The sequence below is a fragment of the Mytilus edulis genome, chromosome 10 (assembly GCF_963676685.1).
Source record: "Mytilus edulis chromosome 10, xbMytEdul2.2, whole genome shotgun sequence".
NCBI lineage: Eukaryota > Metazoa > Mollusca > Bivalvia > Mytilida > Mytilidae > Mytilus > Mytilus edulis.
In genome coordinates this window covers 56048862-56064609 of record NC_092353.1, presented here as the reverse complement: position 1 = coordinate 56064609, position 15748 = coordinate 56048862, and the positions used below count along the sequence as shown (strand labels likewise).

At 30.1% G+C, this 15748-nt stretch overlaps 1 protein-coding gene across 1 annotated transcript in view; it reads left to right on the top strand.

The window, feature by feature from the left end:
• The first annotated feature begins 1080 nt into the window (after positions 1 to 1080).
• Positions 1081 to 15748, top strand: part of LOC139492496 (uncharacterized) — a 57950-nt gene continuing 43282 nt past the window's right edge. Inside the window, exons 1-2 of the mRNA XM_071280672.1 lie at positions 1081 to 1234; positions 14496 to 15072. Of these exons, the coding sequence (XP_071136773.1) occupies positions 14499 to 15072 (574 nt within the window). The 5' untranslated portion in view covers positions 1081 to 1234; positions 14496 to 14498. The remainder of the gene's footprint in view (positions 1235 to 14495; positions 15073 to 15748) is intronic.

Sequence of the window (15748 nt, the reverse complement as noted above, 5' to 3'; positions counted from 1 at the left end):
TATTTATCTAAGTTTAAACAATATTTTCTTCAGTAAACAGATAATTGAATACGTACACAAATACAATACATGTTAACATAAACATTCTGTCAAAATCTCAAGATTCATGAAAGATCATTGTAGCAATCGTCTGTATGGTATGCCCGTCGGTGTCATACACTAGCTGTTATTTTCGTTGTACAGCTAATAAAACTATCTGTCAAAAAGTTATTGTAAAACTATCTTTTCTAGAGGTGGGATGAATCAGATGTGGATAATAAAAAAGTACATACAATCTAAACAGCTTTCATCTTGTAACAGTATCAAAACAACTGACTTTTCTATACTTTACCCAAGTATATCCCATCTCTTTTTTTCTTTGAAGTTGATACTCACAGGCAGGCTATAAAACCAAGAGTTCCAAGTAGTGAAGTTGAAATCATCCATTCGTAATTATAACGGACGACATTACGAGTTGGTTGGCCAATATGAATTATCCGTTTTATAGAAAATAGCGGAAATGTCATCACTACCATCCTGTCTTCTTTCCCCTAAGATGACCTACCGAATTAGACTTGTTACCCGATTTGTACTTACATGAGCAACACGATGGAGGTTACATTCAGAACAGGATCTAATTAACCTTCCGGAGTACCTGAGAACACAAAAACAGTTTTTGTGGGGTTCGTGTTGCTCAGTTTATAGATTTTTTTTTTGTGTGTAATGTCGTTTTTTAGATATGGAGTTGTAAGTTAATTTTTTACGTTGAATTAGGTAATAACTCATATTACGGTAATTTATAGAGACGGCTATTTGAAGGATTGAAAAGGTACATAAATGTGTTATTTAAAAAAGTATAATGAAACGGGAAATATGTAAAAATATGGACAGTAGAGAAGTGGCAGTATTAGAAAAATATGAAACGAAATTAAACGGTTGATACCATGAAAGATTACTAAATCAGCAAAGATTTAATGGCATGTCTCCATATCGGATATGTAGCAATATTTTAACATTCAACAAAGCGTTTGCATTCCGTCATATTTCTATTGAAACCACTGCAAATCTATCAACAAAATCATTCAGGTAAAACATACTAGTAATCATTTCTTGTCCAAACAAGTGTATACAAATGCATCAACTTAATAGATCAATATAAATATATTTATCTGATGGTGATTGTAGTTTATTTGATATGCAGATCTGTAAATGCTGATAAATAACCAACTGTTTACAACAGGTCGTACATCAAACCGTAAGTTGCGATTATTTATATTCAATTAAAATTTAACATTAATGTACCTTATTGACAAAAGCAATTTGTATAAATATCCAATCTTGTAGTCCATTCGATTTCGCTTTTGGGTTTTGAACACAAAAGGTTTTTGTCTTTTGATATGTAAACCTGTCTGAGAACGTAGTAGTATTTTTTTTAACATGTTAACTTCATCTTAGTAATAGAATCTATGACAAACGAGACGATTTTACAATTGAATACCCCCCCCCCCCCCCCACTAACACACACAAACATAGTAGCAATATGGGTATCAACTTCAGGTAGCAATACACAGTTAGGAGTTTAGTTTCGCATTTTGGCCCCTGTGGATTTTTCAAATAGGAAAGTTATTGTATAATAAAATTCATTTTTAGACAGATGAGTGCTAATTTAGCCTTCAAAGATGGTTTATCAGAGCATTAAGATTATTTTTTACATGTTTTATGGGCTGTTTTCTGTTTGACAATCCGTATTTACATAGCTAGAGCGGCCATCGGTCCAGAAATTAATGTACTGTTTACAAACACTCTTTTTCTACACGAAGGTTTTGACGCAATTTTACAAAAAAATGAGATGAAAGACATATGATTTTCATTCGATATGCTGAATGATATATGTACACAGTTTCAGAAAAGGTATTACTTCAAGCGATTGAAATTCTACTTTTAGCCAAATTTTGGGGAAATATGTGAAATCTTTCCCCCCCTTTTTGCAATATTTTATGACAAATAAATGCAGATTGATGCCATGGATACACCAAAAAGAAATATATTTTACAATTTTATATACTGGATATAAAATCTATGGAAGGTTCTGATTAAATATATATGCCCATATGTGACACAAACAGTAAGCTTGCTATTACAAGAAAGCAATGAAAAGGGGATGGTAAAATTCATAAGGGCAAATTATAGTATTTTTTGCTAACTGTTTATTGCTACATCACCTTCATACGGGTTTATATTTTTTGAACTCATTCGGTATTGAAGTGCTTCCATCTGCCTCTAAGACTTTATAAAACGTCGCCAGTGTCTGAGTAGAAAGTTTACGAACTAGGGTTATATCAAAGTTCATTTCGTCCTTTTACTAAAAATGTTCAACGGACGATAACCATTCTTTGTTGATAAACATTCCGTGTCAACTTCACAAATGATACATAATGCAGGGGTCTGGGACTTTCACGATTTATTTTCACTCTTGTAACAGATGACAAAAGGATGACAAATGTGCGTACATATATAAATTTTGCATTTATGTATAACTTTTGTCAATTATTGGTATTGAAAAGAAGTCATATGGATGAGATGCTTTATAAATGAAGCATATCTATATATATATAATCAAATAGTTATCAAAGGTACATCTTTAAACGTTATTGTAGAATATACCAATTTCTAGTTTATTCATATTCAATTGTGCATGACATAAAATTTTGCATTGAAATTTGAAAGTTAAAAGGCTGTAGTTGGCGTTTTAAATGAGCTTCTAAATATATTTAAAAAACAATTTATTTACAAGGTAAATATATATAAACATAAGTGTTATAAAAACACTAATATAAATAAAAATAAGAGTAATCGATGAAAAAGCGGTGGCATGATTTTGAAAAAAAAGCTGACGTGCCATATACGACAATATATATTAAATAGCTATATAACCGTATGGCCTAAAAGAATTACCAAAACCCGTACCAAAGGGGAACCTATAAAAGCAATTCGTAAAGCAAAATGTAGAATTGTTCAAAAATAGAAGTATCTACAGCAATGTACAGGGTGATTATAATAGAATAACAATGCATTTTCAACTAAATGTTTAATTATCGATGATAATATCGACAGTGACAATATCCAAAGAATTTATAAGAATATTAAATCGATATCTTTCAAAACTGAGCTTTATTAATGGATCAGTAAAAAAAACCAGAGATCTATATTTGCTTTTCTGTAACCAACATTACCGTCAAAATCAGGTATTGATATCATGTTTGTATAATTTCAAGAATCCTCACGGATTATTTTTTTGGTAAATAATTTGCGTGATTATTAGTAACGAAATCCCTGCATAATGATTCATTACTTCTGATCATTGATCGTAAAGTTTCGAAAAATACGAAACCCTGTTTACAGAACATGCAGAAGTAGCAATTTAAGTAACACAATATCAATAAAAAAAATCCGTGAAGAGTTGAATTTTAGTCTGTATTTATAATATCGCGGTCTAAATATAGATAGATCTAGTTTTTCTCCAAAACGGTTTAAAAGAGCGTATTGACAGGATTAAATTGAGTGTTCCACAAGCATGTAACTTGTCTTCGATATTTGATATAAGCACAGAGTGAGGATTTCAAAATGGAATCTATCACAAAAACGAGGATTTTGACTTTTAAACTGTCAACTTTCCGTTGTTAAGCCGTAACATACACAGGCAAATTTCACTCACATCAATTTCACGTGAATTTAAATCTATGTGAATCTCACGTGAAATTCACATCAATTTTACCTCGAACGAGCTTAAACGTGAAACTTTTTTTTTCGTGATTCTCATTTGAAACTCATTTGAATTTCACACGAAAATCACGTAAATTTTTAAAATAGAGTAATTCAAATAACATCTATATTTTAAAATTTAATTAAAATCATGAAAAATATAAAAAAAATGTTGTAAATTTCACGTGAAATTCATTTGGAAAATCTCATATCAGATTCATGTAAATCTCAATTCACGCGAAATTCACATGAAAATTTTCACGTGAGTTTCATGTGAAGGCTCGATTATTAGGCATTATATTTGACCACATTTTACACCTCGCTGACGCTTAGTGTAAAATATCGACAAATTTAATGCCTACCCATGTTAAAATGAGCATAGAGCATGACACGAAGTAATTATTTCTTAAACAAAAGAAAAATAAATAAAATGACAATAATACATAAATAACAACAGACTACTAGCTGTTAACTGACATGCCAGCTCCAGACCTCAATTAAACTTATTGAAAGATTATATCTTCATCATATGAATATCAGGCACAATCCCTCCCGTTAGGGGTTTAGTATCATACTATCATAAAATATATTAGAAGAACGTAGCTCGTGTCATCCCTACAACTGTGTTTTTTTTAATAAATGTGTTTAGTTCCGATGCAAAGACCCTAAAATTGAATCAATATTCAAGCCAAAATATGTTATGTTAAATGACCTGACACCATTATCGTAACTATATCCCTTCTTAATAAGTCTGTTTAAAGGTTTTTAAAAGCTTTTAAGGTGAATACTGACATTTCTGTGCTTTGTAAAGAATATTACAATAAAAGATTCGATGTGAAATACCTGAACGTATAAGATGTCTGCATGTTAAAATTGAGTAAATGTCTTGACCAGTTTGTGATAACAAAAACCCTGGTGTAATAATTTTTCAGTAATACATAAATTTCTCTTGCTAAAATCTAGTACGTTGTTACATACACGAGCGAATCGTACAAGTTGAAATATATAAACACCATAAGATGGCGACAAAGGAACGTCACCATCTAAAAATAGATAATAAACGAAAAATGAAATGAAAAATCATCTCTTTATAACAAATTTTTGTATTAAGCTTTCCGTTAATTAATTAGATATCAAGATCGAGGAAAGGGCAATGGTCATTGTTAGTATTTTTTTTATTTTTTTTTATAACGTAACAATATCTTTATTGCATATTTGCTGTAACAATTTACTAAGTGTACAGCTTTAACTTAGTATCCCTCATGTTATCTTACCTAATAGTTAAGGGAAGCACTATTTTGTAAGATATTATTTCTTCATAATATTAGTATTCATACCACAAGTCATTTCACAAAATATATTTAATAAAAATTGTGATTACACATACATTTAATTGTGCTTCTTTTTCTCTTTTTCATAGTTTTCAATTTTTCAGGAATCAAGTCCGTTATCGGTATGATCCGTATTTCCATTAATATTGGGCACAATATGTGTTGTTTTTCACATGTGCGTTATCGGATATAGGTGGCACGGTAGTATTTGCTTTACAGAATTTAGGTTGCTCTTTTGTGTATCCTACTTAAGTAAATGTATCTAAACAGTGTGATTGGACAAAAAATACAGTATCAACTGAACATACTTTCCCAAACTGAGTGATGAATCAGGTGTAGAAAAATATGAAATAATTTTACATACAGATGAAAATGAATTTTTGAGAAATTTTTTAAATTTTGCATTCACTGCACCATAAAAGACCTAAAAGTACTAGTGGTCTAAGAATTTTAAAAATAGCAAAAAAAGTAAACGGTCATGATATATATTCAAATTCAGTTCTGAATGGTAAAATGAAAGTACTTCAGTTAACTGTGAATGTAGAATATTTTGTAGTGTTAGAAAGTGGTGAAAATTCTAAAAAGGCTATCATTATCCCTTATGGCCCAGGAAATACTACCGTGCCACCTTAAGGGGGATATATATTTTTACACTAAATCAATAAAGGAATTTTTTTTACCTATGCAATTTGTAAGTTTATCAATACAAAGTTGATTAAGGGCAACTATGATAAAAACAAGCCTTAAATATCACCCCTGAGAGTAAAAATTGCTGATTCAGCAAATTTTGCCTGATCTGTAGGTAATAATGTAAAAATTTACCTAGAAAGTAGAAATTCATTGTTTTTATGTAACTTGCACTACATTTTTAATTATAAATGCTCTCTTTGACTTTTCACAGAGTCTGACACATGTGCAACCACTGAAATTTGAGACACGACATTCTTCGGTTGCATGTACATCCTATTATTTTCACTGAAATAAATAAATTGCATAATTTCTTATTTTTTTCAACACAAGTACAGCTATACTAGTTTTCTTGAGGTTAAATTTGTAGGTCTGATGTAACATGACACCAGTTGGAGCTTTTGGGGAACTAATAAGTGGTGAAGGGGTCCTTACTTATTCATTAAGCTCTCATACTGGTCTGAAATAGAGATAGAAATAGGGGTTTCTTTACATTGAATAGACCTTATTTTTGACCAAGAATGTATTTATGATGTTATATCAGCAAGATTAAATGGTTTATTCATCCTCCATGCAAATACCATTAGTTGTTAAGATTTTCTGACAGTGAAAAGCACAATAAAGGCAAATTGATTATGTAAGGGGACATAATTTAACTTAATGCATACATGAGAAATAGACAAACAGTCAACTTAGAGATGTGTTCTAGTACATGTATTGTCAAACAGATTTTGGAATAATAGTTAACTGCAATCTAAAGACTCTTGTTGTATTAACCTCATAATCTGGAAATGTTTAAAGTAATATAAGGCATGCTGTAAAATGTGGAATGGACTTTAATTCCAGTTTTCATGATTTGGTGCTAAAAATGTTTCTTTCAGTCAGATTAACCATAACAATGCATAAACAGAGTTGGCAATCCACTAATTCCTCCTGAATCACCATGTTTGACTTCTGTGTTGATTTGAAACATCATATATTTGGGTTTTGTTCACTCCTTAAGATAAAATGGGAAGATGAAAAAAAAGTGAAAATCTGCCAGATGGGGTAGGGATGGAATGTTTCATTTTTTTTTGGTAAGAAATGAGTGCAGACTGGTATTCTTTATTGTAATATTTTCCAAAATAAGAAGTCTATGCATCATAGGTGTCATGACTGGTTTCAAGTTTGTTATGTCTTGGTTAAGGTGGCACGGTAGTATTTGCTTTCCAGAATTTAGGTTGCTCTTTTGTGTACCCTACTTAGGTAAATGTATCTAAACAGTGTGATTGGACAAAAAATACAGTATCAACTGAACATACTTTCCCAAACTGAGTGATGAATCAGGCGTAGAAAAATATGAAATAATTTTACATACAGATGAAAATGATTTTTTATCGAATCTTTCTTTTAACTGGAGATATGTTTCATTTATAATATGTACATAGTATGTTTTTAGTAGCACACATATTTTTTCATTTCAGTAATTATATTTTTACATGGTAATATTCCTTTTTCATCTTTTGAATACGTTTTCAAAGTTTTAACTTAGATTTGATAATTTTTAATAGCAATCTTATTTTAGACTTTTTTGGTTATTTTATTTTACCAACTTTATTCAGTATAATTTTATTTTACCAACTTTATTCAGTATAATTTTATTTTGATTCATTGATATATATATATTCCACTTTTTTGTAAAAATTTCCACATTATTAATCCTTTTATCCAGAAAAGTTTTAACACTTAAATATTTATTTTGTGTGTTCATGTTTTATATTTTTATCACTGTCTGTGTGTATATTTCGTTTAACATGTGATGTAAAGCGCTTTGAGTAATATTGTTTTAGATTTAGCGCTATAGAAAAATTGTAATAATAATAATAATGAATGAGATATTTTTTAAATTTTGCATTCACTGCACCATAAAAGACCGAAAAGTATTAGTGGCCTTAGGATTTTAAAAATAGCAAAAGTAAACGGTCATGATACATATTCAAATTCATTTCTGAATGGTAAAATGAAAGTACTTCAGTTAACTGTGAATGTAGAATTTTTTGCAGTGTTAGAAAGTGGTGAAAATTCTAAAAAGGCTATCATTATCCCTTATGGCCCAGGAAATACTACCGTGCCACCTATAGGGAAAACGGTACATATTATTCTGCCATAGGCGACAATACTAGCATTTTCTAAATTTACCAGTTCTTATAATAAAAACCTGGATAAAACAGTTATGTGTGGTGTTAGTACTTTATTACTGTATTCTGAAAATTGAAGCCAAATAGTATCATAACCAATTTCAAACGGAGCTTGTTTATGTTATCCATGCTCACCGTCAATTTGAACCAAATATATGAAATTTTGGAAGCCTATTCGAATTATTCTCTAGAACATATTTCAATAGGTTTTAAAATTTATATTGTAAATTTACACACTGCAGTTATTCATAGATAAATAAACAAATATATTGTACCATTACATCCAATCACAGCGCTCCTAAGTTGATTTCCTTCACCTGTCTTGAGTACACAAAAGGCCAACCTAATGCTGTTGAAATGTAATACTACCGTTTTTCCTATAGTTTTGATGTGTGTCGTCTAAACATAATTATTATCCATTGGATTTAACGATTTTATATGGTGAGTTTACTATTTAAGTTTTCTTTTTGTATATACTGATCTTTTTTTTGTCGAAATGTATATATATGTAATGCGCAAGTAATTAAAAGTTGACATGTTTAAATTGGAACACTCATCCGAAATTATACATTTTTTCCACATTATCCAGAAACGTACGGATACCTAGCAAATCTTTCTATCTTTTGTAAATACACATTTTAAAATATAAAAAATGCAATATAATTTACATGTGGTGACTCATGCATGGCTGAACAAGTTTTGAAACATTGAACATGCATGGGGAAGGTCTAAAACGCGGAAGTAAAACATTTGAATATTGAGAAGGATATTATAGTTAATATTTATCTAAAATCAAAGTATGCTGAATCTTCAATTTTGTACCCTGTTACTAAATGTTCAAGGCTTATAATGTCTTTTTCAATACCTAGGGATTTCATTAATTTCATTACTATTTTAAGAAAGTCATTATTATATGAGCAATTGACAAACAAATGTTCATAGTCTTCCTTTGTTTTACAATGCTTAAATTCTAAGGCTTTTCTACCTAAGGCATTGATCAACTTAGCTGCATTTGGCAAAAATTTTCAACTTTGTACTTGTTTGAGTTTATAAATATTTTTGATTTGAGCGTCACTGATGAGTCTTATTTTGACGAAACGCGCGTCTGGCGTACTAAATTATAATCCTGGTACCTTTGATAACTATTAGGAATTTTGGTTCTCAGTGCTCTTCAACTTCGTACTTTATTTGGCATTTTAAACTTTTTTGGATTCGAGCGTCACCAATGAGTCTTTAGTAGATGAAACGCGCGTCTGGCGTATATACTAAATTTAGTCCTGGTACCTATGATGAGTTTATTTACATAAGTTGTCTTCAGTAATTTTTCACTTTTTTAATAGTTCATTTCTTGGAAGTATGTGGTGGATAAGTTTCCATCTAAATATTATCAATCTATTATCAGTAAGATATTGAAAAATAAAAACAAAAGTATTTTTCAATTTAGAATTTAAATGTTTATCAAATATTTTTTCCCACATAAGAAAACCATTTGGTTTATCACAACTATCTTTCAGTGTGAATATTTTATAGAGTTCTTTTGTACTTATTAAGGGAGTAATTGCTTGTGGATAATTTTTAAATAATTTATAACCTAAACTTAAGTTTTGAATGAATCTTCAGTGCAAAGAATTGTTTTCCAATCAAATGGTATTGCTTTTTTTAACATATATAATTGCCTTATCCAATTTTGTTTATTTTTAAGTTTAGTTGAAATGATAGTTTCAGAGATATTGCCCTGTTCATCAATTACATCATTTATATATATATATATCACTTTTTATCCAATCTTCAAAGTTTAAACATTTTCTATTAAACCGGATATTATCATTTCCCCATAAAATTTATTTTCTTATTTCAAGAAAAAATTGAGATATTTTGTATTACCTCCCTTAACAATTATCCAATCTTTAATCAGTTGTTTATAGAAGTCCGGTAAATATTGTTACTTACTTTTATCAATGTCGTTTATATTCTTTAAATTCATTTTAAATACAAGAAGATTTTTTCCAAATTTGTTAAAGTAAAATTTGGGAATAATTGTCCAGTTGTCATTTTTATTTTCACTTAATTTAAGAATCCAGTTGAAATGCAGTGATTTTATATAAGCATCAATATCTGTCATTTTAAGTCCTCCTTCCAGAAAATCATTTGAAAGTGTTAATCTTTTTAATCCATCTCTTTTGCCTTTCCAAATGACATTGAATATTAAAGTTTTAAAGTCTTGCAATATTTCATTGTTAGCTTTATTTAAAGTAAGTTCAACAGGATAAATTTCTTTAGTGTACCTACTGAAGTCGTCATTATTGAGAGCCAATATATCATTCAAATATCTAAAAGTATTGTTAAATTTTTGTATCAAATGTTGTTTCGATGGGTCTTTGCTAATTTTAGTCATAAATAGTAACTCATAACAATACAAAAAAACAGGTCTGCAATAAGTGGTGCACAGTTAGTCCCTATTAGAATTCCAATAACTTGACGATATACGGAATCTCCAAAGCGAACGAAAATGTTATCAAGTAAAAATCCAAGCGCATATGTAGTATCAAAGCATGTCCAATTGACATATTTCTGTTGTTTATTGCTACTAAAAATGACCTAACAGAGTTTGAACATATGTACTCGCATTCTAACTTTTTAAATGCCCAGTTAATTAGGGATGTGATTCTTTTCTTAATAAGAATATGAGGCAAAGTGGTATATGGGGAAAATCCAAACTTTTAACAGATTCAAAATCACCAATATATGAATGCAATTTATCAAGTACTTCCAACGAGTTTTTGACACTCCAAAAGTAATTAATTCCACTATTTTCAAAGGCCTTATTTGCACAATTTATTATCAGTTTTTTTTTTTATTGTACCAAGTGTACTAGTAAGTAAAGCGAAACAATTTAGTAGTGGAACAATGGCTTGAAGATGAAATAAATCTATATTTGTAAGTCTTTTTGTGTAGCTTCGGAAGCCAGTACATAGTTGGGACTTTCATTGTATTTGGTTCTGCTTGTAAAGAAGTAGCTAAAAGTTTGTGTTTGTTATATATGTCGTTTTCTGAAAATGAAGTCAGTTGGAATGTTGGTGAATTGGTGATTTCCTTTTGCAGAACCTCTGTATAAAATTAACGTCAAACAATAATGATATTATTAGCAGTTTTATCAAACGGGACAAAAACAAATCCCTTGGCTAGTTCTTTTAGTTTATGTTTGATACGCGAAATATGGTTTTTATGGTTGTTGTTAACAGTAAAATTTTCTTCAAAATTTGTATTCGAATATCAACTATCTCCATTACTGAATTAAAAAAGAGGTACGGAGTGAGTCGTGGATGATATTACGACACTCATTCCAATTAATAATCGACGGGGGACGATATTTAGGTCCTTTACTGAGGAATGATTTTAACTCTCGGTCGCGAACGATGTTAAGGTCTCCTGTTATGACATGGGAAATGGGGCCATAGGTATATTCGGAATTTTTGCAATAACACGACATAGGTGTATTTTCAATGATATTTACATCTTTACACAATTGGCTATAATCAAACACATATTTTCGGGTAGATTTCTTAAATTAGTATCAAGATGTCTTGTGTGCAATTATTTTCTAATATATCCTACTTTAATTTCCATGCCATTATGTACAAATACAAAAAAAATATATATGATTTTGAGACAATGGGTGAGTGATAAAAAAAAATATTTCAACTAGAAAAATTTACATCCAATATGTCATTTTTCTTTCCAAATTTCTTAGATATGTATTTTTTCAATCATTTTTAATTAAAAAGTTAATATGCCTTTTAAAAAAATCACAAATTTACAAAATTGACAGCATGATAAATTTGACACTAAAAGCATCAAAATATGATAAGACTTTCTTATACTAGCACCTACCTATAGTTTTTGTAAGTTGAATTTTTTCAGATTGGTCCATTTCATCGTTTTTGAAAGTATGAAAAAAATTAGTTGTGAAAATGTGATTTTTTCTCTCACAATAATTGACCAAAATGTGAAATTGATGAAAAATATTAAAATCATCAAAAGTTTGGTTTAAATGATAATTTTAATTAGATTGATACCTTTCCTGAACCTATAAAATTGGTTTTGCTTCGAAAACAAGTAAGGAAGTATTAATAGCAAAAATGCTTCCAAAAATGTTGACGTTCAGCTCTGACATTAAATCTATTTAAAACTTATAGTGACATTAGAAATTTTAAAACTTAAAATGACATTAAAAAAGCATTGCTATCATATTTTAAAAGTATCGCATCCATATTATTAGTTACATGGTGTTAATGACCTAATACAATATATATGGGGTCAGCAAATTACAAATGGGGTGAGAGCTAAGCTTCAATTCCCATATAGAATAAACTGACCGCATATATTTCGTACTATGTCACTAGCACACCGTGTAACGAATTTATCTTACCGACAATCTTCTCATGTAATATTTTGACTTTCGGCCTTTCAAAGTGGTCAAGTCTTCAACACTAAGTATTAAAATCCTGCTTCCATATATTTGTCTTTACAGAAAATAAATGCCAATGCTCTTTATCTTTACATTTATTTTATGATTTTTTTTCAATAGTTCATTTCATGTAACATTTTCTTCGTCTGTTGAATCCTTTTATATTCTTTTTTTTTATTTGAAAGGTAAGTAACTGCGTTATGCAAACAAAAACAACTTGTAAGTTTTGTGTTTTCAACCTTTCATCATTGTTTTCTTCGTCTGTTGAATCCTTGACCGTGTTGTATTTATAAAGGGTTGTGGCATCTTTTTTGTTGTGAAAGAGAAACCCCCGTAACTTACCATATATGGTTACTTACCCTTTAACCTTTAGGACACCCTATATCAAATATACATAGTCACCTCGTGTAGTACTTTAACCAATCTTATCTCTGTAGGAGGTAAGATAAGTTATTAGTTAAATGGTGTGGTAGTGACCTTATACGATATATGGGGTCAGATGTGGTTAGAGCGGAACCCGAATCCCCATATGAAATTTACTGACCCCATATATCTAGTATTAGGTCACTAGCACACCATGTAACGAATTTATCTTATCGGCTATCTTCAAATGTTGTATTTTGACTAGCGGCCAATCAAAGAGATCAAGTCTTCAATATTTAGTATTAAGATGATATAGTTCCATTTTACAAATGCCAATGATAACAGATTTTGAGCTTTGAATGACTGTATGGATTCAATTTATTTCAATCGTGTTTTACATGTATTTATTTCTCCGTCTGTTGCATCCTTTCAGATTTCTTTTTTTCTCTTTTGTTTTGAAAGGGAAGTAACTCCGTTATGCCAACAGTACCAACTTTAACAGCTTTAATTATGTTTTATGTACTTATATCAAGCTTTAATTGTCAATTTCGTCGTCTGTTAAATCCTTTCAGATTTTCCCTCAACACCGTGTTGATTTTAAAGGGTTGTGGTATCCTTTTTGTTTTGAAAGGGAAGTAGCTCCTTACTAACATTATATGGTTGCTAACCCTATATGGTAACTAACCATGTGCCACCTTATATCAAATATACATAGTCACCACGTAAAGTCCATTAACCAATCATATCCCGATAAATCTATTGGAGGTAAGATAAAAAAAAATAGTATAAAACTAGAAACACTTATGAACCGCATCAACACACGACAACTTCTAAACATCAGGTTCCAGACTTAATTACTGTTTGCATTTGAACAATATGTTTAAAATTGGTATTTTATACGTTTTATATAAACCAGACATAGGGAATTGATTTTTAAAAATAATTAACATACAGTTATTGATCGAAAACAACTTTTCCTGCATGCAGTGTCTGCATATTTACAATTTCATATGAGACAATATTGCTATTCAATTTAAGAAACGATTTGATCGATTGGCTTCTTCCATAGACTGATGCTAGTTTAAATCTTAAAAAAACAAATTGTGAACGCGAACTGTGTTGTAAAACAATATTACAAATTCCAGGAAATGTATTACAATTTGGATTATGTTTCACCATATGCAGTTACCTCAACTACTGGACCTCTCGTTAATTCAGGAAATTTTTGAACCAATGCATGCGTATCTATAACATTGAAATTTCGAGAAACTTGTTTTGTTTTTGAAAGCTTTTTGATTTAGAGGAAAGTTTTTCTACATGTAGGTACAAGATGAGATGGATACTTATATGACCGTTAACTAACTTTAGTAAAAGGTAGTTAAATGAACATGTTTTGTTATTTTTGTAGGTTTTATAACTTTTTCATATCGTTAACTGTTCCAAACATTTTAATTTTTGCCCTGCAATTTGGAAATTTCTCACAGTGTTGATGTTGTGGGCGTTTGTCTTTTGTATGAAATTTTTCTTAATTATTTTTCAAAGTCCCTGAAATAAATCAGTGAATCCTTAAACAAAATCTTAATTATTTCGGGGATTTTCTTTGTATAAGGTTATGAATTTATGAGATATAAACATCGGTAAACTGATGTTGACTCTAATTACTACAAAGTTATCTGCAGTTTTTGAAACAATAAACTATTACAATGAATCATTTTTCTAATTTAACAGGTCATGATGCAAACAAGTGATAGAACGAGATATGCTATAGCCGCAATGACTGTGAAGGAGCTCCATCCCAAAATGATGCGAAAACTTGCTTGTGTGCACATAAATGCAGCAAAGCTATATGAGATGATAGAAAGTAACACACATGGCATTCGATCATATCTAAACAGAACGGAAATGGACGTGGTTTCCACCTTACTTCAGTCTGGTTACGACATGTTTGATGAATCATTAATGTACAAAATGATAAGTTACTTCACTATAGTTCAACGGCCATCGAATAATTGGGGAACTTCACCTACAGGTCCACATCAGACGACATTAGGCGATGACATTGAAAGATTAAGGAAGAGAAGGAATGCTTTAGTGCATTCACCTTCACCGATATTGTCTCAGAGAACATTTGAAGAATTCTTTGATGAACTTCATGAAATAGCTCTACGCTTTGATAGACATCTTCATCAGTCGACACACATAAATCGATTTCAAGATGAAGTAAACATTAAAAAAAATCAAAGTCCTGACCAAGAAACAAAAGCGAAATACATAGAAGCTTTAGAGAATGTTCTTGATTTGAAAAGTAAGTATAGTCAAAATATTTACTTGATTGTATCATGAAATTTTTACTGCAAAACAAAATCAAAACAACAGAAAGAAAAAAATATGGGCAAGGTAAACAGTTGCATCTTAGCATTATTACAGCCACAACAAATACATATTTCTTGGCAACTTCACAAATCAGTTTTTTTTTTAATGAATGGCTGTTATTTATTTTGACTTTATTGAACCATAAAATTAATTTTTGACTCTTCACATTGAATAATCCGCGAAGCGGATTATGTTAAATGTGAAGAGTCAAAAATTAATTTTATGGTTCAATAAATTCAAAATAAATTATTGCCATTCATTATAAATAAATTTCTATCAAAAATAAGGCTCAAAGATATATATTAATACGAATAACAACGTACACAGGATGTTTGCGTATGAATACACAAAGTTAGAGTGGGCGTGTTGCCATAAAAATTGATAACATTGAAAATAAAGCCAATTATTTTAACCAATCAGAAGACAGTAAATACACCAAATTTATTTATCAATTGATGCTTACAAGGAATTCGATTGGATACAATTATTATTGTTGCATCTTTACCAGGTTATATACCTGTTTTATGTTTAAATTTGTCTTACGTGTATTAACATGAAATTTTGTTAGTCAACAATAATATTTTAAAAGACGTATGCTGTGGTAGTGC